Here is a 24,828-nt window from a genome sequence, read left to right on the forward strand (position 1 = left end):
GATGTGGATCAGTGACTGCTGGGGCGATTGGTGGCAGAAGGCTCTGAGGGCCTGGCTCATTCCGACCTGGCTCATTCCAATGGCTTCTACAGCTGAGAGCAGCCCAGTCTCCTGCCTGGGTCCGACGCAAACCAGGAAGTACAGGACCACGGTTAATAAGAGCAGCTCAAAAGATCATTCTCGCTGAGCCCAGCCCTGCACAGATTTCCAGCTTAGGTTTGCATTTTCAGCAAAAGTTCTTGTTGATTATTTTCTCCCAACCCCTTTGTGCCTCCATAATAGCCAGCCTCCCCGTCAGTCGCATCCTGGGGCGCTCCAGGGACAGCGTGTGTGCGTGTATGTGTACGTCTGTATATATATGTATGTGTACATGTGCGTATGTATGTGTGTACGTGTATGTGCACATGAGTGTGTGCACATGTGAGTGTGCGTGTGTATGTGTGTACATGTACCCCAGTCAGATGTAGACATCTGGATTTCCTTTGAAAGAATTTTCAAATTGAGCTGATCAAGTGCAATGGCAAAGCACCCAATTCCTCTGCCCCCCAACTGCCTTCGCTCCTTTAACGTTCAACCTGCTCCGCTGACACCTCTGAATCCTGAAAGCCCTAACGCTCCAGGGGAGCAGGCCGTGCCCTGCCCTGCCCTGGCTGCCCCAGGTGTTACCTCGGAGGGAATCGTTCCAGATTCCAATGAGTGGCAGGTCCAGGGAAGAGCCTTATCTGGGGAGAGGCTGTACCAGACCCGCCTGACCCAGGCAGGCTCCCAGGTACTCTCTGCTCGGGGCTGATAAGGCTCCTTAGCAGTTTCTCTCCAAACAAATTCCAGTTCAAGACACCTGAGAGCTCCACAGCAGGGCAGCATCCCCAGAGCGCAGCAGGGCGGGGGTTAGGGGGAGCAGTCGGTAGCAGCACCTGCCCCTCGTACGGCAGGAGCGAGAAGTGCCAGCCTCTCTGCACAGAGGAGCAGCGTTCAGCCTGAGCCAGACGTGCTGCGGTGATGGGTAAGAGCGGGCTCGGAGAGCCAGAGGGTCTGTGGGGCAGCGCTGGGCCCTTCTGCTCCGCACTAGGGCCGGGTGGGCGTGTTCAGCTGGGATTGGAACCCACCAGCACTTGTGGGTGTGAATGTGGGGCTGGAACGCAATGTGGGGCACTCCCACCTTGCCCGGGGGCGACTTGGGGGAAGGGCAGAGAGACACCTGGGCTGAGACCCCAGCTCCAGGGAGACAGTCACCCCGGCCCAGCCGGGTTAAATTGCCCAGCTGTGTGACAGCCCCCCCATCCCCGAGGGGTCCCCCCCACGGTATGTCACAGCAGGGTAATGTGCGTATTGAACGGCAGGGGTTGCCAGAGACTGGCTGGGAGAGCCCTTTGGGGATGGAGGAAGCAGCACTAAGGTACATGCCAACCTCCCTACAGAGGAGGGGCCGTGCCCCGCAGGTGTGGGGCAGGGAGCTGGGACACTGCGTGGTGGGTCATTGTCTGGCCCAGGCCCTTCCTAGCCGGAGGCCAAGGCCGAGGCATTTCCTTCAGATCACCTTCCGCTGCAGCTTGGCCACGGGCCCCCATAGCCACTAGCCCAGCCAGGGATCCCAAGTGGGGATTGTCACGGCTGGCTCCTCCCTGCCGCCAGCAGCTCTTCACTGCCAGGGAATTCCTGAAATCCTGTGTGCCCCTCCCCCACCCACCTCCTGGGGCTGTGAGTGTCCCCCCCCGAACAGCCCCCCCCCGAGCTCTGAGTGCCCCTGGCCAGTCCCTCCCCTCAGCCCCCCCCACTTCCTGGGGCTCTGAGTGCCCTCAGCCTGTCCCCCTCCCACACCCCGGGGCTGAGTGACCTTGACCAACCCCCGTCCCTTCAGGAGGAACTCCCAGTACCCACCCAGCCCCCACACCTCAGGGTTCCCCTCCCTGCGGCTCTGTGGCCATACCCCCACCAGGGCCGGCTTTAGGCCAATTCAACCAATTCCCCTGAATCGGGCCCCGGGCCCAAGCCCCGGTACGGTGTACCGGCAAGAGCCGGTGCGCTGTACCAGGGTGGCCCGGCTTCCCCAGGGGGCAATTTAAAGGACCTAGGGCTCCCAGCAGGGGCCGGAGCCCCAGGCCCTTTAAATTGCTACCAGACCCCCACTGCTGGAGCCCTGGGGTAGGGCTGCGGGGCTCTGGGGGCTATTTAAAAAGTCCGGGACTCCCGCTCCCTCTACCGCCCCGGCCCCTTAAATAGCCACTGGAGCCCCGCTGCTTCCCCAGGGCTCCCGCGGCTAATTAAAGGGCCGGGGCCGTAGAAGCAGGGGAGCCCTGGGCCCTTTAAATAGCCCCCAGAGCCCTGGGATAGCGGGGGACTTGGGGGCTATTTAAAGGGCCGGGGCTCCAGCTGCCTCTGCTGCACCCCGTCCCCGCACCAGCCCCACACCCCCTGCCCTGCCCACAGCCAGCCCCGTCTCCAGCCAGCCCTGCACCCCCTGTTCTGCCCGCACCAGCCCCGCCCCCCTGCCCTGCCTGCAGCCAGCCCTGCACCCCCTGCCCACAGCCAGCCTCTGCCGCACCCCTTGCCCTGTCTCCAGGCAACCCCTGCCGCACCCCCCTGTGGCCCTGCCCAAAGCCAGCCAGCCCCACACACCCCTGTCTCCAGCCAGCCCTGCACCCCTTGCCCGGCCTGCAGCCAGACTCTACCTCCAGTGACCCCCTGCCCTGCCTCCAGCCAGCCCCATGTCCACTGGTGCCCTGCAGTTCCCAGGGCAGTAACCCTGCACACCTGCTTCAATGAGGGGGGCAGGGAGCAGCTGGGACCCACACATGTGCACACCACTAGGGTGACCAGACAGCAAGTGTGAAAAATCGGGACAGGGGGTGGGGGATAAATAGGATCCTATAAGAAAAAGACCCAAAAATCGGGACTGTCCCTATAAAATCAGGACATCTGGTCACCCTAGCACACCCCCAGGGAGTGGTGGGGACCCACACATGTGAAACGGAGCTCATTAATAACCGATCAACAGCATATATGATGCAATGTACATAATATATAATTGTATTATTTATATAGTTATGGAAAGTAAATAATACATGGAAGAAATTAAAGGCTTTTTTTTCCATTATTTTTTTTGTTAGTCATCCCTGCCGGGGCCCGGCCAAAAATGTTCGAATTGGGCCCCGCCCTTCCTAAAGCCGGCCCTGGTGCCGCCCCTCTCCGGAGCGGCCGCCCCAAGCACCTGCTTGAGAAGCTGGTGCCTGGAGCCAGCCCTGCTCCCCAGAGCTCTCCTCCTCGCGCCCCCCTGCCCCAGCTTAGCTGCTGCTGCCTCCCGCCTGCCCCTGCTTTTTTTCAGACTTCCCGTGAAGATCTGATTGGCGGGAAGCAGGGGAGGGGGAGGAGCAGGGGGCGGAGCGTTCAGGGGAGGGGAGGAGGGGGAAGACAGCTGTGGGGCCGGACGGCGTGGTAAGGCTGCAGGGGATGGGGGAGCCGGGAAGGGGCTTTGGCTGCCGAGCGGCGCTTGGCCACCGCTTTTCTGTCCATAAATAGCCGACTGGGGGGAAATCCCGGACATTTTTAGATTTTTTAAAATTCCCCCCGGACGGCTATTTATAGACCAAAAAGCCAAACATGTCCGGGGAAATCCGGACATATGGTAGCCCTAGGTGCTATGGATATGCAAACCGTGGCGTGGTGCAGGCAGAGGAAGTGACAGTTCTGCCCAGGTGTGAATTCTTGGATTGTCACTCTGATGATGCAGCTAAGGCCTTGGTCACAGGAGGCCTCCTTGGGTAAGGGGTTATCTCCCTAAGGAAGGGATTTCAAACCAGCTGCTCGGTCTGCCTCTGACCCACAGGAGACAGTGCCCGGACTCACGCCACACAGGGAGACGCTACTCTTTTGGTTCAGTTCTCTCCTCTCCACCCCATGTAATAAATCAGCCCAGAGCTCGCTTCCCAGCTTCACCCATCAACACGCTCCTGCAGGGGGCACTACTGCCCAAGGTTAGCCGCCCGCAGGTCATCCCTCCCCCTGAAGGGGGCGCTGTTACATCAGCTTGGCGGCTTCATTTGGCCTGTCTTAACCCTGTGGCGGGCGTAACAGCACGCTGCGGCGCGGAGGCGCTTATTTGCATTATTTTTAAAGCTCGATGCTAATTGGGCGAAGTGTGACGAGGGAATGAAAGGCATGTCGCTATTGGGTGGGACGGTCGCTCCCCATGCACATCCCCGGCCCCGGCCCGGAAAGGGGGGTCGGGGTGGATCAGCTGTTCGGAGCGGCGGGGGAGCCGGGCTGGGGGGGATCCGGGGTGCGAGCTAAGGGGGTCCCGGGCTGGGCTGGGGGGGATCCGGGGTCTGAGCTAAGGGGGTCCAGGGCTGGGCTGGGGGGGATCTGGGGTCTGAGCTAAGGGGGTCCAGGGCTGGGCTGGGGGGGATCCGGGGTCTGAGCTAAGGGGGTCCAGGGCTGGGCTGGGGGGGATCCGGGGTGCGAGCCAAGGGGGTCCCGGGCTGGGCTGGGGGAGATCTGGGGTCTGAGCTAAGGGGGTCCAGGGCTGGGCTGGGGGGGATCCGGGGTGCGAGCTAAGGGGGTCCCGGGCTGGGCTGGGGGGGATCCGGGGTGCGAGCTAAGGGGGTCCCGGGCTGGGCTGGGGGGGATCCGGGGTCTGAGCTAAGGGGGTCCCGGGCTGGGCTGGGGGGGATCCGGGGTGCGAGCTAAGGGGGTCCCGGGCTGGGCTGGGGGGGATCCGGGGTCTGAGCTAAGGGGGTCCCGGGCTGGGCTGGGGGGGATCCGGGGTCTGAGCTAAGGGGGTCCCGGGCTGGGCTGGGGGGGATCCGGGGTCTGAGCTAAGGGGGTCCCGGGCTGGGCTGGGGGGGATCCGGGGTCTGAGCTAAGGGGGTCCCGGGCTGGGCTGGGGGGGATCCGGGGTCTGAGCTAAGGGGGTCCAGGGCTGGGCTGGGGGGGATCCGGGGTGCGAGCCAAGGGGGTCCCGGGCTGGGCTGGGGGAGATCTGGGGTCTGAGCTAAGGGGGTCCCGGGCTGGGCTAGGCTGAGGGGAATCTGGGCTGGGGGCCATGGGCTATGGGGGGATCCGGGCAGGGGGCAGCAGGGTCCATGCCGGGGGCACTAGGGAGGGCACCCTAGAGTAGGACACTGCGTGTCGAGGTGGTTGGGCCCTGGGTCCGGTCTGGTGCGGGAGCGCTCGGAGTAGGAGCTGGGCACTCAGGACAGGGCTGTGGATCCACCCGGCAGCTCCTGCTCCGGGCCAGCGCCTCCCAAGCCTGGTATGCCCGGTACAGAGCAGCTCCTGCGGGCGGAGGAGACCCAGCTGCCCTGTCGGCCCGGAGGGTCCCTGCTGGATGGGGCTGAGGGCAGGCGGGGCATTGGTGAATCGAGAGGTTCCTGCCTGGCAGGGCTGTGACCCCAGGGCAAACTCACAGACCAGTACGAAGTCCTGGCCCATGTGCCCGAGCCCCAGAGCCCTGGGGAAGGCCCCTATCCAGCCCAGTGGCTTTGCCACAGCTGGGAGTGCCTCTGACAGGCCCCCCAGCTAACATGGTGGGGTTGTGCTTCTCTCTCAGGTCCCATGAGTGGATGGGGATGGAGCCCACGGAGACGGACTACCAGAAACAATTCCAGGCTGCTGTCAGAGTCATTCAGGGCCTGCCTAAGAACGGTGAGTCCAGCATGCACTGCAGACGGCCTAGCGCGGGCTTTGCCGGCTGGATGTTGGGATGAGTTTCCATGTAGGTGAGGCTGAAGCTTGGTCACTTGGAACTGGGCAAAGCCTAAGTGTCCAGTATGGACAGGCCTGTTCCGGCCCCCAGGAGACAGACTAGATGGGAACTAATGGACTGTCTCATCCTCCACCATGTGTCACATCACAAAACACCCTCACCATGGCATGGACTGGTCCTCTCGTTGGCAGTCTCAGTAGAGAGGCCGAGGACTGGAAGGCCACTGAACTCTCCATCTCGTGCCACTAGAGCTGGCTCCCCAGAGCAGGGCAGAGGCAGGCTGAGTGAAGGGCACTGTGCTGCTGCTGCCCGATGTGTATCAGTCCCCAGGACTCTCAGCCAGCACTTCCCACTTGCTGTAAGCACACACGCAAGCTCAGCTTGTAGCGTTTCTGTGCTCAGACCCTGCGGTGCTGGGGCGGATGCTAGCTAGCGCTTGGAGAACACAGCTTAATTCCCAAATAGCCTGGTTCTGCAGCGCTGGCTCTAGTAAAAGGGTGGAAAAAATGGGTTTCTATCAGTTAAACTGTGTGACGTTGACAAGGTGCCACTTCAGAGTCAGGTTTCTGACTGTAGCCGTGCTTTGGTGTCCTGTCCTGGCAAATCAGAATTCCACTGGCAATTACACCAGGGAGGATAAGAACAAAAGGTTGTTAATTCTCATGCTTCAGGCCACACACTCATCACCAGTGGGCGGTCAGGAAGGAATCTCTCCTTTGTAGGGTATTGTACAATTAGGTGCGTACATGGAGCAGAGGGACTCCTGTCTTCAGGAGCAGCCAATGCAGGGTGCTCTAGGAAAAGAATACCGGAGTGGATGGGCCTTTAATCTCGTCTGGCAGTTCCTATGGGCCTGATCTCCAGAGGTGCAGAGCACTTGCACTTCCCATAAACTTCAGTAAGGAGCTGCATGTGCTTAGCAGCAGTGAAGACCAGGCATTCATTTCTGTACTTGTCTTTGGGCCATGCTGGAAAATCTTGGCTCTGATGCTTTAGGCCGTGTGACATTTCAGCTTACACTTAAGAGGAGAAAGGAGATGAGAAAGACATCGTGACCGATCCGCTTTGTGCAGCCTTGCGTACCTGGCATCTGCCCTCGTTGTTTCTCTCCCTGTATTAATAGCACCTTATGGTATATGGGGTTTCCCGCCCCAAAACATAAACGCAGTTTCACTCACCACTGAAACACAGCTACCTCTGGGGTGGAACGCAGCCGCTTTTTAACAGAGCACAGCAACACTATGCATCCTCTGAACTTTCCAGCTAAAAGTGCAGGGGTATTTTCGGGAGGCAGAGTATAATTGAATGGGAATTGGGCCAGGATCGTGGCTTACGCCCTGACTCATGGGTCCTTGAATGACCAAATGGTCACCTCAGCGCCATGCCTCTCTGAAGGGCAGAGCTCCAGCAGTATGGGGTGAGTGCTGGTCTAGTGGGCAGAGCACCACTTACTGGCTCACAGCGTCAGGATGCATGTAACAGGCCCTGAGTGGCCATGGTGGGGAAGTGGCCGCAGTCCCTCTGCTCCTGCTCTGATGGCTTTGCGTGTGTTCTAGGGTCCTACCGGCCCCCCTACGAGGTGATGCTACGGTTCTACAGCTACTACAAGCAGGCGACGGTGGGCAGCTGTGAGATCCCCCGGCCGGGATTCTGGGATCCCATCGGCCGGTATAAGTGGTAAGGCTGAAACAGTAACTGCTTGGCATGAGTGCTGTGGCCTGCAGTGCAGCCTTGTTCATGGGGCATCAGTCATGAGACCTTCTGATTGGCAGGGACGCATGGAACAGGCTGGGGAAGATGTCCAAAGAGGAGGCCATGGCAGCGTATATCTCGGAGATGAAGAAGATAGCCCAGAAGGTACAGAGCTCCTTGTTTCCCTGCTGCGTGCAGCTCCTGGGGCTGCTCCACTCGCTCCCGGTGTGCCTTGGGACACCCTGGAAGCAGTGCCCTCAGCATCGTCCCTGGTGGAGTGCAGGCCACGTGGCACACGCTGGCACAGCTGAGGGGCTCTGGCTGAGGAGGGCCTGGATTCAGAGTTGTCAGAAGGTGGGGAGGGAAGGGCGCTGGCAGTGCTGAGGAAGGGCCCCAGGCTGGGAAGAGCAGAGATTAGGGTTACCATATTTTGTGCCTCCCAAAGGAGGACACTCCACGGCCCCGCCCCCAGCCCCGCCCCAACTCCGCCCCCTCCCCAAAGTCCGCGAACATTTGAGTCGTGGGAAGCCTGAAGCAGGTAAGGGGGAGTGTGTGGGGGGGGAGGCGCGGCCCTGGGGTGCCGGCCCCGGCCCCCCGCCGACCACCCCCGGCCCACCCAGCACTGCGGTCCCCGGCCTGGCCCCCAGGCCCCCGGCACCGCACCGCCAGTCCCCAGCCCGGCCCCCGGCACCGCCGGCCTGTCCCCCGAGCCCCCGGCCCCCAAGCCGCCGGTGCCGGCCCCGCCGGAGCCCCCGAGCCCCCGGCCCGGCCCCGCCCGAGCCCCCGGCCCGGCCCCGCCGGCCCGGCCCTGGAGCCGCCGGCCAGGCCCCGCACCGCCGGCCCGGCCCCCGGCCCGGCCCCCCCCCCCCCCCCCCCCCCGATTTTCCCGGACATGTCCGGCTTTTTGGGCTTTCCCCCCGGACGGGGATTTGGAGCCCAAAAAGCCAGACATGTCCGGGAAAATCCGGACGTATGGTAACCCTAGCAGAGGTGCCCTGGCAGAGCTGTGCGGGGAAGCTTTCGGAGCCCGCTTGCCACAGCCAACTTGCCATAGGCAGCAATGTCGGTCCCTCCCTCTCCCAGACACTGTGCTCTGGCCCAGGGTTTTAATGACCATTGCCTCAGCGCAGGATTCTCCATCTTCCGACTTGGCTACATACGAGCTGTTGGGGTTCTCTCCAGGTCATTGACACGATCCCGGCGGGCGAGATGTCTGAGGACGTGTTTGGGTTCTTCGAACCTCTCTATGAGGTGATACATGACATGCCCCGGCCCCCCGAGTCTTTCTTCAAGAAGAAGGCTGGTAAGCCTGGGGCATTGGGAGGGGGGCTGGGCTGGGCTGAAATGGGCAGAGCAGCAGGCTGGGAGTCAGGACTCCTGGGTTCTAATCTCGGCTCTGCCAATTCCTTGCCGCAAGGTCTTGGACAAGCGGCTTCACCTCTGTCTGCCTCAGTTTCCCCAGCCATGAAATTATACTTCCTTCTGCGGGTTCCCACATGCCCTAGCCCATAAGAGAAACGACCCGTCCCTTCCGGCTCCGTGGCCATCCATCGCAGGCACTGATCTGGCCCTTCCTCTTCCTGTCAACCTGGACTCCCAGATGGCATGCCCTCGAGGGCAGTGCGGCCTCGGCCCAGCTGCATCCAGCAAGCTGGCATTGCCCGACATGGGTTTGTGCGGCAGAGGCCGAGCCCCTCACCACCCCTCTGCTGTGAAGGGGGGGAGTGGGGAATGAGATTACAGGGACTTGGAGGGGCTGGCCCTGGGCTTGCTCCTGACTAGAACTTGCACCCAGTTTATCTCCGTGTTCCTGAGATGAGTGATTGTATGTGAGAGCCTCAGACCCTCCTCTACAGAGTGGGAGGAGGGCCAGGCTGGGCTGCAGGGATGCAATGGTGTTCTGACTAGGCTCCGCCCTCCTTCCTATGCCCCGCCCCCCAGGGCAGGACACTGACTGCCCAGCTCCACAGCTTGACTGACGGCCTGGCCGGGGAGCTTCAGCCTAGCTGGGGTTGTGTGGTTAAATCTGGGAGCCCAGTGTTAGTGGAGACATCCCCTCTGACCTTTAAAACAGCAGCTTGTGCTTGCTTCCTTGCCGGGAGCATTCAGATCAGGGTCACTCGAACTGCCACCAGCTGCTTTGGTCTGAGGGCAAACTCCTGCTCTGCCATGCAGATGGTGGCTCTGGCCGTAGCTGCAGGTGGAGCAGGTATCTGAGCAGAGATCTGCCCTTGCACTTGGAGCATGTCCCTGCCCTGGAAGCACTGATAAGTGTTCGTTTGGCTGCCGCCAGTGCTTCGCCTTGCTGGTTGAGCCGTGAAATCGTGAGGGGTCGGTTCCCCAGGGAGCAGCAGGAGAGCAGCGTTGAAAATGAGTCCTGCTATGGGGCTGGCCTGGGAACTGTGAGCCGGGCTTGGCGGGGCAGTGGAGGGTTCCCGCTGAAGAACAGTCCTGGAGCACCCACGGAGTCGGCGTCTGTGGCATTGCGTGACTGGCTTAGACCCTGCAGCAGGAGGGCCTGTATCTAGGGGAACTCCGTGGTCTTGGCTTCATGTCCGTGCTGGATCCTCGTTGGAACCTGTGGGTGATAGAAACGTGCTCTGTTGTCTCCAAAACGGAAACGCAGAGCCGAAGCTACCAGCCATTGCCCATCTCGGGGGGGAGGGGGGTCTCCATTCGCGACAGCATGGCGCGCCCCGCCCCCGGAAACCTGCACACGTGGCCTCTGACTATGGATGGGACAACGTTGTTCATTCGAGACCTAGGGGGAAGCTGTTGACTCAGGCTTCATACAGAGTGAGAGGAGGCAGCCGCTTAACTCCTGATTTAAATCACTTGGTTTGTTTTTAGTCATTGATTTAAATCAGGATGAAGATTTGTAAAAACTAATCTGAAAGTTTGTTTGTTGCAGCTCTAGGTTTAAAATGGATGAGCTCAGTTCAAAATGCTGGTGTTTGGTAGGGTTGCCACCACTGGTAGGGTTTCCTGTTTGAATTCTGTAGAACTGCTATAAGAACATCAGAACGGCCAGACTGGGTCAGACTAATGGTCCATCTAGCCCAGTATCCTGTCTGCCGACAGCGGCCAGTGCCAGGTGCCCCAGAGGAAATGAACAGAACAGGGAATCATCCAGTGATCCATCCCCTATCGCCCATTCCCAGCCTCTGGCAAACAGGTTAGAGCAAGGGTCTCAAACACGCGGCCCGCGGGGCTATTTCCTGCGGCCCGCCGAGCGGCTGGCACCCACCCCGGCCTACCTCCAGGCCAGGAATGGGCAAACGACACCCGCGGGATTGCCCCCTTGAGCCTCCTGCCGGCTGGCATCATGTCCCCGGGGGCGGGGGCGGGGGGGGGGGGGGAGCAGAGGGCTCAGTCTGTGTTGCCCTGGCTTCCAGGCACGTCCCCCCCAGCAGCTCCCATTGGCCGGGAACGGGGAACTGCAGCCAATGGAAGCTTCAGGGGAGGTACCTGGAGGAGCGGCAAGCAGCATGCGGAGCCCTGCGTCCCCCTCCCCCAGGGGCTGCAGGGACATGGTTCCAGCTACTTCCCAAAGCGGGGCGGGGCCGGGGGCCTTGGCCCTGGTGTGCGCTGCTGCCAGCCCGGAGCCCGAAGCCCTCCTGCCCCCCAACTCCCTGGCCTGAGCCCCCTGCTGTATCCCGCACCCCAACCCCTTGCTCTGAGCCCCCTGCTGTACCCCAACTCCCTGGCCTGAGCCCCCTGCTGTACCCCAACTCCCTGGCCTGAGCCCCCTGCCTGCACTTCGCACCCCAACTCCCTGGCCTGAGCCCCCTGCTGTATCCCACACCCCAACCCCCTGCTCTGAGCCCCCTGCTGCATCCCACATCCCTCCTGCACCCCAACCCCCTGCCCTGAGCCCCCTGCCTGCACCCCAACTCCCTGTCCTGAGCCCCCTGCCTGCACCCCAAACCCCAACCCCCTGCTCTGAGCCCCCTGCTGTATCCCATATCCCTCCTGCACCCCAACCCCCTGCCCTGAGCCCCTACCTGCACCCCAACTCCCTGTCCTGAGCCCCCTGCCTGCACCCCAAACCCCAACCCCCTGCCCTGAGCCCTCTGCTGTATCCCACATCCCTCCTGCACCCCAACCCCCTGCCCTGAGCCCCTACCTGCACCCCAACCCCCTGCCCTGAGCCCCCTGCTGCATCCCACATCCCTCCTGCACCCCAACCCCCTGCCCTGAGCCACCTGCCTGCACCCCAACCCCCTGCCCTGAGCCCCCTGCCTGCACCCCAACCCCCAGCCCTGAGCCCCCTGCTGTATCCCGCACCCCAACCCCCTGCTCTGAGCCCCCTGCTGTACCCCAACTCCCTGGCCTGAGCCCCCTGCCTGCACCCCAAACCCCAACCCCCTGCCCTGAGCCCTCTGCTGTATCCCGCACCCCAACCCCCTGCTCTGAGCCCCCTGCTGTACCCCAACTCCCTGCTGTACCCCAACTCCCTGCTGAGCCCCTGCCTGAACCCCAACCCACTGTTGCACCCTAACTCCCTACCCTGAGCCCCCTGCTGCATCCCACACCCCTCCTGCACTCCCTGCCCTGAGCCCCCTGCTGTACCCCAACTCCCTGCTGAGCCCCTGCCTGAACCCCAACCCACTGTTGCACCCCAACTCCCTGCCCTGAGCCCCCTGCTGCATCCCACACCCCTCCTGCACCCCAACCCCCTGCCCTGAGCCACCTGCTGTACCCCACACCCCTGCTGTACCCCAACTCCCTGCTCTGAGCCCCTGCCTGAACCCCAACCCACTGTTGCACCCCAACTCCCTGCCCTGAGCCCCCTTCTGCATCCCACACCCCTTCTGCACCCTGAGCCCCCTGCCTGCACCCCAACCCCCTGCTGCACCTCAACTCCCTGTCCTGAGCCCCTGCCATACCCCTCATGCCCCCTCTGGGGTGGGGACTTCAGGGAAGGGGTTGGAATGGGGGCAGGGAAGGGGTGGGAAGAGGCGGGGCCTCATGGAAGGGGTGGAGTGGGGGCAGGGCCGGGGGCAGCGAGGGGGTGTGTGTCAGTGATTCGGCCCTCGGGCCAATGAACTAGCCCTCATGTGGTCCTCGTGGTCATTTGAGTTTGAGACCCCTGAGCTAGAGACACCATCCCTGCCCATCCTAGCTAATAGCCATTGATGGACCTATCCTCCAGGAACTTATCTAGTTCTTTCTTGAACCCTGTTATAGTCTTGCCCTTCACAACATCCTCTGGAAAAGAGTTCCACAGGTTGAATGTTGGGAATCATTAAGAAATTGATAGATAATAGCACAGAAAATATCATGTTGCTTCTATATAAATTCATGGTATGCCCACATCTGGAATACAGTGTGCAGATCTGGTTGCCCCATCTCAAAAAAGATATATTGGAATTGGAAAAGGTTCAGGTTTCTTCACACAACACACAGTCAACCCGTGGAACTCTTTGCCAGCGGATTTTGTGAAGGCCAAGACTATAACAGGGTTCAAGAAAGAACTAGATAAGTTCATGGAGGACAGAACCATCAATGGCTATTAGCCAGGGTGGGCAGGGATGGTGTCCCTAGCCTCTGTTTGCCAGAAGCTGGGAAGGGGCGACAGGGAATGGATGATTATCTCTTCTGTTCATTCCCTCTGGGGCACCTGGCATTGGCCGGCAGACAGGATACTGGGCTAGATGGACCTTTGGTCTGACCCAGTCTGGCCATTCTGATGTTCCATGCATTTATCTAGTTCTTTTTTGAACCATGTTATAGTCAAATTGAGGAGGGTTCAGAGAAGAGCCACAAGAGTGATTAAAGGATTAGAAAACCTGCCTGACAGTGATCAACTACATTAAGCTCCTTGATCTTAACAAAGAGAAGGTTACGGGGTGACTTGATCGCAGTCTAGTACCTACATGGGGAGCAGATGATTTAATCATGGGCTCTGCAGTTTAGCAGAGACAGGTGTAACATGATCCCGTGGCTGGAAGTGGAAGCCAGACAAATTCAGATCTGGAAATAGGGTGTGAATTCTTACCAGTGAGGGCAATGAAGCACTGGTACAACTTACCCCGGGTCCCTCAGTGGCACTCTTTAAATCAAGGTTGGCTGTTTTTCCAACAGCGCTGCTCCAGGGCTTGTTCTGGGGCAGAGCTCTGACCTGTGCTCTATGGGAGGTCAGAGTGAGGGATCACAGTCTGATGACAAACAAGGCGAAACTGCCTCCCGTGATTTCCCTTGGCCAAACGGAGCCACGCAAGGAGTCAACGGAAGAGCCTGGTTCCAGGGTCGTAAGCAGCTGCTGACTCAAGGATGTTTCAGTGTGAGGTGCTCTACTCAAGGCATGTTAAACAGGCCTGATTCCAGACCGTGCTGGGAACCTGCTGGCTGAACTCAGACCTCTCCTTGGTGTCCCAAACTGGCCTTCCTCCCCCACCCCCAGCACTAACCCCGTTTGAAGCCCTTGGCCATGCAGCGTGAGGTGAGCTGGCTTTGTAGACTCGCTCCCTGTCAATCACCTGAGCTGCGGAGCGGAAGTAGAGCAACGCCTGTCTGACCACGGGACTCTTCAGCCAACAGCGTCCCGCCCGTTAAGGAGTGGAAGAGAGGCACTTTGTGAACAGATGTCCCTATGGACAGCAGAGTGCAGCTTCTGGTCAGGGAAGCAGCTATGTGATACCAGCCTCTCCCCCTGCATCAGTGCCCCCACCCCTGTGCCAGCAGACGGGAGGCACAGACAAGCTTCCCTCTGGTGAGCCCTGCAGGAGCGGGCACAGCTAGGGGAGAGCGCCTCGCAGTCTGCTCTGGCACTGTGAGGGCAGGACGGTTATTACCCGTCACTAGGCAGCAAGTCCCAGCCTGTGCTCACGTCTCGGGGGCGTTTGCTGTGTTCAGTTCCTAGCCCCCGGCACAGCAGTGTGACCTCCTGAGCAAAGCAGGGCTCCTCTGGGGAGAGAATAGCCGTGCAGGGGGAGTTCGCTGCCTGGTCTGTCGCTCTGTTTGCCGTAACTGGAGGGGATGCAGGACAGATCCAGGGGAGCCCCGTAAGCCACTCGCTTTCTGGGCCCCGGGGGCTCTGGACCCCTTGGAGGAACGGGGCCCGCACTCCTAGTGTGAGCACATTGGTGCCACTAGCAGCCTCTGTGAGCCACTTCCACAGAGCCCAGGGCCCTAGTGTTAATCCCGTGCATGCTGCATCCCACCACGGGCGTTCACCAAGGAAGGGTCGAATCGCTGGCCAAAGCCGGAACCAAGGCCCTCATGGCCAAGCAGCTCCTCCAGGACTACGGGCAGCCTAGACAGGGTGTCTGCTGGGCCAGGCCCGCTGCACACCGCTCCTGTCGGGAGAGCTGCCATCCTGGCTCAAGCAGCTCTCACGGGCGCTGCCCCTCGTGGCTCACGTGGCTTGCTGGAAGTGGGGGATCTAGGGCACAGCAGGGCAGCCAGCCGGTGTTTGCTTGGCTCCTGCCCAGAGTCCAGACTGTGGGGTCACTTTGCCCAGTGCCGCAGGCTCCCTCATGCCAGGGCCAGGGCTGCCCGGGGGGGGAGAAGTGGGGCAATTTGCCCCGGGCCCCGCAGGGGCCCCGCGAGCCCTGGCCGAGAATCCCCTCCCTGGCTACTCACTCGGCGGCGGTCCGGGTCTTTGGCGGCGGGCCCTTCAGTCGCTCCGGATCTTCGGCGGCAGGTCCTTGAGTGTAACCGAAGGTATGGAGCGAGTGAAGGACCCGCCGCAGACTCGGAGCGCCGCCCGGTCAGTACAAGCGCCGCACCGGGTGGCACCTTTTTTTATGTCCACTCCTCCGCTTTGCCCCAGGCCCCCTGAATCCTCTGGGCGGCCCTGGCCAAGGCCTCCTGTCTGCCACACACATAGAGCTGGAATCATCCATGCCAGGCTGGGATCTGCCCCATGTCTGAGATCCCAGAGGAAAGAGACTCACCTCCTCCCCACACACCCATGCGTGGCCCTGTCACACTCCAGCCCTCCCAGAGATGGACTCATGTAGGGTTACCATACGTCCGGTTTTTCCCGGACATGTCCGGCTTTTCGGCAATCAAACCCCCATCCGGGGGGAATTGCCAAAAAGCCGAACATGTCCGGGAAAATGCCGGCTGGGCACTTCCCCTCCCGTGGCGGCTCTGCTCCTCCCCTGACTCTTCGGCTCTGTTTAGGAGCCGAGCGCTACGGGCTTCGGGCAGCCCCCATACCTCCGGACCCTGCGCCGCCGGAGCCCGGGAGGGGAAGTGCCCGGCTGGGGTCGCAGGGTCCGGAGGCACGGGGGCTGCCCGAAGCCCGAGCGCTACCAGCTTCACGGGTTTGCCGGGCAGCCTCCGGACCCTGCGCCCCCAGCTGGGCGCTTCCCCTCACGGGCTCCAGCTGCGCAGTGTGGGAAGCAGTCAGGATGGCGGAAGCGCTCTCAGTAGCGCCCCCATAGGGAAATGGAGGGAGGCTGCTCAGAGGGCTTCCCGTGTCAGTGTGGACGTGGGTGGCCCAGCGCATGCTCAGCCACAGGCAGGAGGGGCCCCTTTAGCAATCCCCTCCCCAAGGCGAAGGGGGCGGGAATGGGTTATATCACTCCTTAGGTCTCCTTACTGTGAGGAAAACAAACCCAGTGTCCTATCTGGCAGGGGCGCAGGGCCTGCACCCCAGGGCGGGGTGGGAGTTGGCAGGAGGGTCGGGTGGTGGCTGGCACAGGCGCAGGGCCTGCACCCCCAGGGCAGGGTGGAATTGGGCAGGGGTCAGTGGTGGCTGGCTGCATTCTCAGCTGGGATGATTATTTTGGCTGCAGGATTCCAGCGTGTGGTTAGTCCGTGGTGGGGCATGTGGGCCGTGTGTGGCGCTGGATAAACACCGTGTGTGGCTTTTGTAACTCCAGGGACATGGGGCTTCTCTTGGCTGCGAGTCACATTCAGTGGCGCTTTCTCCCATCTAGGAAGCTTCACAGGAGGGCTCACCCCCACCAGAGTGCCATGTCGGGTCCATGGCAGTCTTGTCTTTTGTCCTCCTCATCAGGGTCTGAGGTGGCCAGGGCCCTGCGCTGTGTCCTGGGGAGAGTGTAATGTAGTGGGAACAGCAGGGCCATGATTGAGAGCCTGGACTCCTGGCTTTCTACTGACTCCATGGCCTTGGGCACGTCCCTTCTCCTCCCAGTTCCCCATCTGTACAGTGAGAGTGATGTGCAATGAGGTGAGCTCCAGGGCTTTGTGTGAGCCAGGGGCGGTGAGATCCCAGATGAGCGGCACTCGGGGAAGGATCAAACCTCCCAGGTGCACGTTCTGGGCTTTGCTTCCTGCGCACGGCTCTTTGGCCTTCCAGTGACTGCCCCAGCCTGTGGCTCTGGGTCACAAAGGACACTGATTAAACTGAAAATCCTTCCGCTCAACATCCTGTACTGCTGCGATGAACCCCCTGCTCTCCTGGTGTCCGGCCAGAGAGTGTGTCCCTCCACCCCTGCCGAGCTGCCCACGTCCCCCCGAGCCGCATGTGTCCCCCCCCGAGCCACCCGCGTCCCCCCAGAGTCATGTGTGTCCCCCCACCCGAGCCGCGGGCATTCCCCCACTCCGCTGAGCCATGCATCTCCCGTTCCAGGCGGCGGGCCGGGCTGGGCCGAAGAAGCCCTTGAGAGCAGCCAAGTGACCAGTGACTCGGAAAGCGAAGTCTACAGCGACACCCTGGAGCAGATAGAGCCTGGTCAGGTAACGCCGCTCATGGAGCGAGCCGACGTGGGGACTGGGTCCAGATACCTTCGTGGTCCTGTGCCAAGAGCTCATCCCTCCTCCCGCACAGCCATTCCCCCACTCCACTGAGCACGGTGCCCCGATTTCCTGTGCCAGGCCTGGGTCTGCAGCATCCTGTCCTAACCTGCCTCTGCTCAGCAAAGGTCTGACTTCCCTTCGGGCCCCTACCCCTGCCTGGTGAACCCAGTATCCCTTGCTGCCGTCTGGGCACCTGCACTGGAACCCTGTTCTCCGGCCGTCCCCAGGGAATCCTGCGCAATGCTGAACCTCCCAACCCTGAGGAGACACCAAACTGCTCAGTCAGAGCCCTGATCGCAGCTGTGCCCCCCTCCTTGTGCACTGGGCGGGGGCCTCACTCGCTGCAGAGCATTGCGTGTGTGGGATCAGGGAGAGAAGGACCCCTCGGGGCCCTGCACCGTGCTTGGGGGCAGTGGGAGGAGAGCCCCAGCCCATGTGCTCCCACCCCCAGCAACTAGTAGAAGCTCCTTCATCGGTATCGCTCTCGGACCCCCAGAGCTGCCACTGCTGGCTCCATGGAGAGGGGAGGGGAATGGCTCCGTGGGTGGAGCTTGGGCTGGTTTCAGTTAGTTGTATTAGGAGGAGGCGTGGCTGTGGGAATTATGCAAATCAAAACTCAGTGTCTCTCACCCCAGGTGTTCATGGGTGGTTCTCTGTGCTGCGGATCGGTCAAGGGACCCACTGCACCCCATGCCATGTTTGCTCAGGCTTTTGCTTGTTGCTTCTAGCCCAGTCCTCGGGCAGCAGGATAATTCAGGGGTTACCCCAGGGCTGGGGCAGGGAGCTCACAGACTGTCAGGTATAGCCAACCCTATCCTGCTTTGTAGGTGCTGCTGTGAGATGTTCTGTGTAGGATCAGGGCGGGGGGTATAAAATGCCACTGAAAGTCTTGCGTTTGGTGGGATGAAGCCTGGCCTGGGAGTACTGGGTCTGTTCCTAGCTTTGCTGCAGTCAAGTCACATCTCTTGTCTGTGAAATGGGGGTGATGACACCTGCCTCCTGCCGGGTTTAATCAAAGCCCTTGGAGACCCTCATTTGCAGGGTGGTGGAAAGGTGAATTGTTATTTGCAGGTGGCTGTTGTGTGTGATGTGGGGAAGGGGCACAGAGCAGGGGAGCAGCTCACCCCAGGTTATGCAGTGGGTCAGTGGCAGAGCTCGGCATGGAACCCGGGAGCCCTGACTCCCCAGCTGGCCTCTCCCTGCACCCAGTATCCTCGTCCTCTCTGCACCCTACGGGCTTCACTGCAAATCTTGCTGCCCTTTCCCCTCACGCAGGCTGGTCAGCGCGTGGCCGGGCAGAGCCTTTCCCTAAGCAGTCCTCACACAGCCAGCCTGCGAGCTGATGTCGGACATGAGTCCCCGGCCCGAGTGCCGGAAACCTGCTGGGAGGGAGATCTGGGCAAAGGCGGAGAACTAGTCGAGTGGAGCAGCGATGACCCCAGGCCCCTCGGCACAGAGAGAGGTGGGTGTGGCACCGGCCCTGTGCTGGGTAGGGTGGGGTGGGGCAGAGCAGGGGCCTGGGAACTGGGTGGAGGTGGGGCCGGGCATGCAGGCCTGTCTCTGGGTTTGCTGGTAGTGGGGCGCTGGGTGGGGCCTGGGAGACGGGTGGAGGTGGGGCCGGGCGTGCAGGCCTGTCTCTGGGTTTGCTGGTAGTGGGGTGCTGGGTGGGGCCTGGGAGCCGGGTGGAGGTGGGGCAGGGTGTGCAGGCCTGTCTCTGGGTTTGCTGGTAGTTCAGCTCCATGCCGCAGTGGCGGGCGGGGGGCTGAGCTCTGGAAGTGCTGATACGCAGCAGGGAAGGGAAAGACGCTGAGTCAGGGAAGCAGATGCTGGGGCCAGGGAGCCCTTGGGCTGAGCGCCTGCCGGGTGACTCTGCCAGGTCTGCAGGAGGGGAACAGCCACAGGTGCTGGAACTGGGGGGGCTGCTGCACCCCCCGGCCTGACGTGGTTTCCACCATATGCAGGGTTTGCAGTTTGGTTCAATGACTCTCAGTATCTCCTTCTCTCCCCCACCCCGCCGTGCATGTTGTCCCAGCCCCCTGGGAACAGAGGAGCTAGGGAGCCTCTCCCCAGGTCGCCAGGTCGAATCCAGCCCAGCCCTGGCTGCGCCGTGTCCTCTGCTGAAGGAGTTGGTGGGTCTGAGGGACGGGGTGTGTCGCACACACTAGCGCCGTGTGGGCAGAGCCACCAGGGACCGAATGGGCCACGGAGACCGAAGCCCCCCACCTCCCCGGGAGGTCCTGCCAGGGCAGGGCTCAGGCACATGCTGGCAACGTGCAGTCTCTTTAATGGCCCAATCCCACCAGGCGCTGAGTATCCCCCCGCTTCCCTGAGACCTGGGGCTGGTGCCTGTGCCCTGGCTGTGCCCAACCGCCTCTTCCCGAGGCATTCGGCTTGTGGCTGCCCCTCAGGCAGGCCCTGACTAGACTCAGCCCACGAGCGTGAGTCCCACTGCACTCTGTGGGTCACGTTTCAGGAGGCCGCTGTCACATGACCAGCCCAGTCCTGTGGAAACGCCAGCTGGGCAGGTCTGATGCCTCTGCCCTCCGCACACGCAGTTCGGGGTTTGCACCCCCCAGGCAGTGGGGCAGCATGTGCAACGGGCACATATTGCAAGTGCTCTCAGGAGGCCTGTCGGGCAGGTGGCCGGCTGTGTGTAAGCTGCGCCCAGGACTCAGACTGGGCCCGTGGGCTGTGACTCTCCTCGCTGAGGAACGGTTCCTGAGGAGCATCTTGGCAGGTCTCTTCTGAGCACATTGAGTGTGGGAAGCTGCTGCCTTTGTCTTCTGGCTGCCCAGCCCCGCAGGAGGTGTCTGGTTCAGGGCAGCTCAAGTGGCCGGGGCTGTCTGCACACAGGCAATGCCATGTCGTAATTACTGCACTCGCCCAGCACTCTTGGGCATTAATGGGTTACGGCTGGCAGCGCCTCTGTGAGCTGGGTCAGTGTCGTCATCCCTCTTACACCGGGGAAACTGAGGCACAGAGAAGAGAACTTGTGCCCAGGCTGCCGGCACACAACCATGTGCCCTTCCCACAGGACCTTTCTTCCCCTCCCCTCGCCGCTCAGCCTGACGCGCCCCAAGCACCCCCAAGGCGCAGCTCCTCGGGGCGGCAGGGGACAGCCTGGGCTCAGTGGTGGGACTGGGCCAATGTTGGCCATGGACATGTGGGCAAATCCGTCCTATCTCAACAAGCCCCCCAGGCTCCAGGGTGCCCCACGGCACAAGCCTGAGGCTCCCCAGGGGTTCCCCATCCAGTCGTGACAGGGAGAATCCTCCGCCTCCCTTGGGGCGCTGTTCCCATGGCTACATACCCTCGCTGCTCATGTGCCCCCAGAGCCGCCCCCTCCAGCGAGGGCTGGGTAAAGCAGCCCAGCACCGGACTGAGGAGGAAGGCGACGCCCCACGGCAAGGCCACGTGCGATGCCGTCTTTGCTTTGTCACGCGTCTGCCCCACTCGCCTCTAGAGGGGGCGAGTCCCTGCCAGCGCCGTGCCGCAGACGTGGAAGGCGGGCGCTGGCATCCTGCCCTCTCGAAGCAGAATCCAGCTGATCTCCTCCGTTCACGTTCCATCAGCCCCATCCCAGGCTGCTTGGCCTTGACAGGTTAATTTGTAACCGCTCTCGGCATAAGGCCACCCTGGGCCTGAGTGGGTGCAGAGCGGCTCCTGGGCTTGGCCTGCTCCTTGCCCAGCCCGGTGCCTCCGTGGCAGGAGCTGCTCTCTGCTCCCGAGCGCTGCTGTGAGGTGCGGCTCCAGTCTGCGTTAGCTGGTAGGGCCCGGGGCTGCCAGCCGGAACCAGGGGCGCTGGTCTGCACTCTTTGCAAAGCCCTCTCTGCATCCCGCCCCAGTGCTCCGGGCGTGGGGGGCCTGCAGCACAGGGGGATACAGTGTAACCCGAGGAGCAGGACAGACCACAGGGCTGGGAGTCAGGACTCCTGGGTTCTCAGATTCACCGGGTGACCTCGGGCGAGCCACGTGATCTCTCTGAGCCTCGTTGCAGCCACGCTGTGCCTCAAGCTAGCAGTGTCCATTGGAGGTGCACCCACAGCACACCCTGGGGCCCAGAGAGCGACACTAGGTCATGGCGCTGGGGGCTCCGTGCCGGCGCTCGGTCAGACGGGGGCGGTTGGCTCAGTGCAGCTGCCTCTCCTCGGGGATTGCAGGGCAGTGGGTTCAGGCATCGGCCAGGCTGCCGAGCCAGATCTCTTCTCCCCTAGCCCTGAGACGCTGGGCCTGGGCCCGGCTGGGAGCAGGTGAGGGGCCTGGGCGGCCGCCAGTTTAGCTTGGAGTCCATGCAGCAAGAGACGTGTCGCTGACTCCGGATGAGCATTGCCCACCTGTTCACACACAGCAAAGCACCGACCCGCTCCCATTGCTCTCCGGGGCGGGGTGGGGCGGGGCGGGCGGGAAATGCTCTATTGTCTCGGGCTCTGCTGACGCCCTGGCCAGTTTGTTTGGGCGCCTGAAGGGGAGCTGAGCCCTTCTGAAGACGTGAGCCCTGGGGCTCTGGGTCCCTGCTTGGCTGAGCCCGCGCTGAGCCTGCATTGCTGGGCTAGCGCAGCTTGGGAGGGGTGGCCTGTGCGCAGCGTTTGCCGTCAGACAGGCCCTGAGTTCGTGCGCTGAGCACGGGCTGGCGGGCGCCAGGGCTTGGCTGTAGCGGGCCCAGCCTTCCAGCTCTCCGGGGGCCTGATGTCCTGTGTTTCCCCGCAGAGGCAGGGCCATCCCCGCCCATGCAGCCGCCTGCCACCCCAGGGAACAGCCCGGGGGCGAGCTGGGTCCCTGGCGTACTTTGCTCATGGCCGGCGGCCAGCTACACTCGCTAACCTGTCGGATGGCTCCTGCTATGTGCTGCCCCCTGCTGGAGTTAGCGCTGAGGTGGTGCTTACCCAGCCCTTCCTGAGGCTCCTCCTGCCCTGGGGGAACGTCTGCTTCCCTCAGCCCGGGAGTCTCGCCAGTCTGCCGGGGGCAGGGGTGCTCTGGCCCCAATAGCAGAACCAGGAGTGCTTTGGAGAAGTGATGGGCTGGGGATTGGACAGAGCTGTGCCACCGTCCCCCATCTGAGTGGGTTCCAGCAGAGCACGTCCTCCCAGCCGAAGGTCACTGCCCGGCCGCCCCAGAATCCCCCAGGGGAAGAGGCTTGTACCTGAGGGGGTTAGCCCAGCCGCGCACCACCGAGCCGCACCCACCTGGGCTGTAACTGGCCTGGGCCTGCAGCGTCCCTCGATTACAAACTCTGGGGCAGCCGTCTAGGCCGACGTCTCGTCCTCCCTGATCTGTCCCTCTGGCATCCTTGCCTGTCCTTCCTGCCCCACAGAGCTGCAGGCTGCCCCGGGAGCGTGCGGAGCCAGGGGCTGTCCTGATGCTGACCAGGGGGACGCAGCGAGCGCAGGGCTCCGGCCGGAGCTGGATGTGCAGCTGCTTGGCACCGTCCGCGCCCTGCAGGACAACATGCGGAGCGTCTTGAAGAGGCTGAGCCACCTGGAAACACTGAGCACCGCGCAGGTACGTGCCCCTCACCATGGCGAGGCCACAAGGGGGCGTTCCAGGCCGGACACCCCCATGCGCGCACACACACCCTTGGTTAAAATCAGGGGCTGGGGGCAGATGGTCGCTATCAGACTGCAGGGCCTCACAGCACCAAGGTGAGCTCCAGGTGGAGGTGGACTTTGCTCTGGCCAGTGGCTGGATGGAGCCTAGGATGCGTGTGGCGCTGCCGGTGGGGGTTTAGCGCCGCTCTGATGCTGACTCACAGGGTGACCCCAGCAAGTCCCTTCCCACGGGGCAGGGCGTCGGGAAAGGGACAGCGGAAGGGCGCTGTGCTGGTGTGGGAGCCCCGGGGTGCAGAGCAAGGAGACGTTGCCCTAGGCTGGGGGGGTTGGGGGGGTGGATGCCATTATGCCCATGGAGGGTGTGTGCAGTGAACGTGGCAGGGGTGTTTCTACATAGCAGTAAATGGGTGAAGCTGGGCTCCCATCACTGGGCCCAGCTTCCAAGCCTCTCGCACCAGCCCCGTTACCAAGGAGCCTGCGCCGTTACCTGCCAGCCCACGTGGCGCTGAGCCGAGCCTCTTTCTGTCTTTCAGGGGCACGAGTCTGGGTCTGGCCCTCCGCACCCGCTGGGTCCGCAGGTACGGCTGTGCTCCAAGACGTGTTACGCTGCAGGCCCCGGTTTCCCGGCAGATCCCAGTCACACGCGCAGTGCGGCTGGGCCCCCCACGCCACGGCTGGATTACAGCCGGATCCTGGGGAGCTGCCCCAGCTGGCTCGGGGGAGCGGTGCAGCGGGGGAGGAAGGGCCTGGGAGGTGCTGTCCCTGGACAGGGAGAAGGACAAGGACTCCAGGAGGAAGAAGTGGGGAGAGACACTTAGGCTTAGCCTCCATCTGCAGCTGTCTACTGGGCTTGTGCAGCCTGGAGTGGCGAGTCGACCAGCCCCAGCAGCTGGCAGAGCAGAGTCTGGGGGCCAGACCCTCGTCCGCCCAAAGCCACCGCGGGTTCAGCCCAGCCACGCTCTGCTCTGACCCCAGACCCAGACTAGTGGGGTTCTCCTGCATTCAGCTGCTGCCCAGGGCACTGCCCACTTCAGCAAACCAGGCCCGGGTGTCTAAAGGCAGGTCCCCAGCTGGGCGGCAAAGCAGCGGTCCGGGACTCAGGAAACCAGGCGTCTCTTCCCCGCTTGGCCACAGGCTCCACATGTGGTCTGGGGTGACTCTCTGTTGGGGTCCAAGCCCTGGGTGGGCCCCTTCCTCCTAGTGAGTGACAGCCCTGGGTGAGCAAGGGGCCTTCAGTCCTGCCCTTGGTGTCTGCCGTGGTTTGCCTCTGTGAGATGGGGTGATTTCCCCCCCATGCGTCCCCCCTCCAGAGGGAGTCGTGTGAGACGCTCGCTAGTAACGACGGTAACAATACGCCGAAAACTTGGGCCCTAACGCTGCGTCTCCAAAGGGAGATGGTGACGCTGTCTCTTGGGGAGGGGGTCTGGGGGCTACTGGGCTAGAGACGCTAATAGAGCCGAGAACCAAAGTGCAGCAGCAGCAGGGGCCCCTCTCCGAGCCCCTGGGCCCAGCACCCAGGAGCCCTCAGGGTCGCTAACCCCTCCCCACTGCCCTGTGCTTGTTCCTCTCTGCAGAAGCCGTCCCGCTGGCCGCTGGAGGTTTCTGCTCGCACCCTGCTGTTCCTCCTCGCCTGGCCCTTCCTCGTCCAGTGGCTGCTGCGGCGTTTCCAGCGCAGGAAAAGGGGATTGTTCTCTGTCTGAACAGGAAGCACTGAGCGGGAACCCCAGGAACGCGCTGCCTGGCTTGCAGCTCAGCCATCGGGACTCAGCACCCAGCAGACCCGCAATGGGTAACGAAAGTGGTTCTCCTCCCAGGAGCTGGGAAGGAGAACAATCCAGGCAGCGCTCGCTGTGGGAGCGACGGGCTGTCCCCCAGGTGCCAGGGACAGCTCCTCTGAAGGTCAAACCAGTCCAGAAGTGTGGCAAGGAGAGATCGGATTCAGCCCTTACTCAGCAAGCTCGGAGCCGTCAGCTCGGTCGGGGGGACCCCAGCCTGGGTCTGGCCCAAGCATGTTCTCCTCTGAGACGCCATTTCACTTGCGGGAGGACAGGGGGACTCTCATGTGAGACCTGCCAGCAGGCTCCTCTGTCTCTCCCCACTCGCACGCTCAGGTGACCTGCACCACGACAGTGGCAGCAGATGAAACGCCCCATTAAAGAAAAACAGCTTTTC

General features: G+C 62.3%; 1 protein-coding gene across 5 annotated transcripts; it reads left to right on the top strand.

The window, feature by feature from the left end:
• The first annotated feature begins 892 nt into the window (after window positions 1-892).
• On the top strand, window positions 893-24,828 carry ACBD4 (acyl-CoA binding domain containing 4). Of its 5 annotated transcripts, none has more exons than XM_054014558.1 (10): window positions 893-1,003; window positions 5,546-5,640; window positions 7,258-7,378; window positions 7,474-7,558; window positions 8,576-8,696; window positions 16,944-17,050; window positions 18,386-18,572; window positions 22,422-22,609; window positions 23,190-23,234; window positions 24,231-24,828. In XM_054014558.1, the coding sequence occupies exons 2-10, from the start codon at window positions 5,559-5,561 to the stop codon at window positions 24,354-24,356; spliced, it is 1,062 nt and encodes a 353-aa protein (XP_053870533.1). In that variant the 5' UTR covers window positions 893-1,003; window positions 5,546-5,558; the 3' UTR covers window positions 24,357-24,828. The 5 variants fall into 5 exon arrangements, with proteins under 5 accessions (XP_053870533.1, XP_053870535.1, XP_053870531.1 ...); XM_054014560.1 differs by lacking the exon at window positions 893-1,003 and adding an exon at window positions 4,883-4,892; XM_054014557.1 differs by lacking the exon at window positions 893-1,003 and adding an exon at window positions 5,074-5,408.

Source organism: Malaclemys terrapin, chromosome 25, assembly GCF_027887155.1.
Source record: "Malaclemys terrapin pileata isolate rMalTer1 chromosome 25, rMalTer1.hap1, whole genome shotgun sequence".
In the NCBI taxonomy this organism is placed as follows: Eukaryota; Metazoa; Chordata; order Testudines; family Emydidae; genus Malaclemys; species Malaclemys terrapin.

Excerpts from the sequence above, each read along its gene's own strand:
- ACBD4 (XM_054014556.1), top strand. The coding sequence starts at position 5,520 with ATGGTGGGGTTGTGCTTCTCTCTCAGGTCCCATGAGTGGATGGGGATG. Across the intron at positions 5,641-7,257 it reads TCAGGGCCTGCCTAAGAACG|GGTCCTACCGGCCCCCCTAC; the intron begins GTGAGTCCAGCA and ends CGTGTGTTCTAG. Across the intron at positions 23,235-24,230 it reads CGCACCCGCTGGGTCCGCAG|AAGCCGTCCCGCTGGCCGCT; the intron begins GTACGGCTGTGC and ends TCCTCTCTGCAG.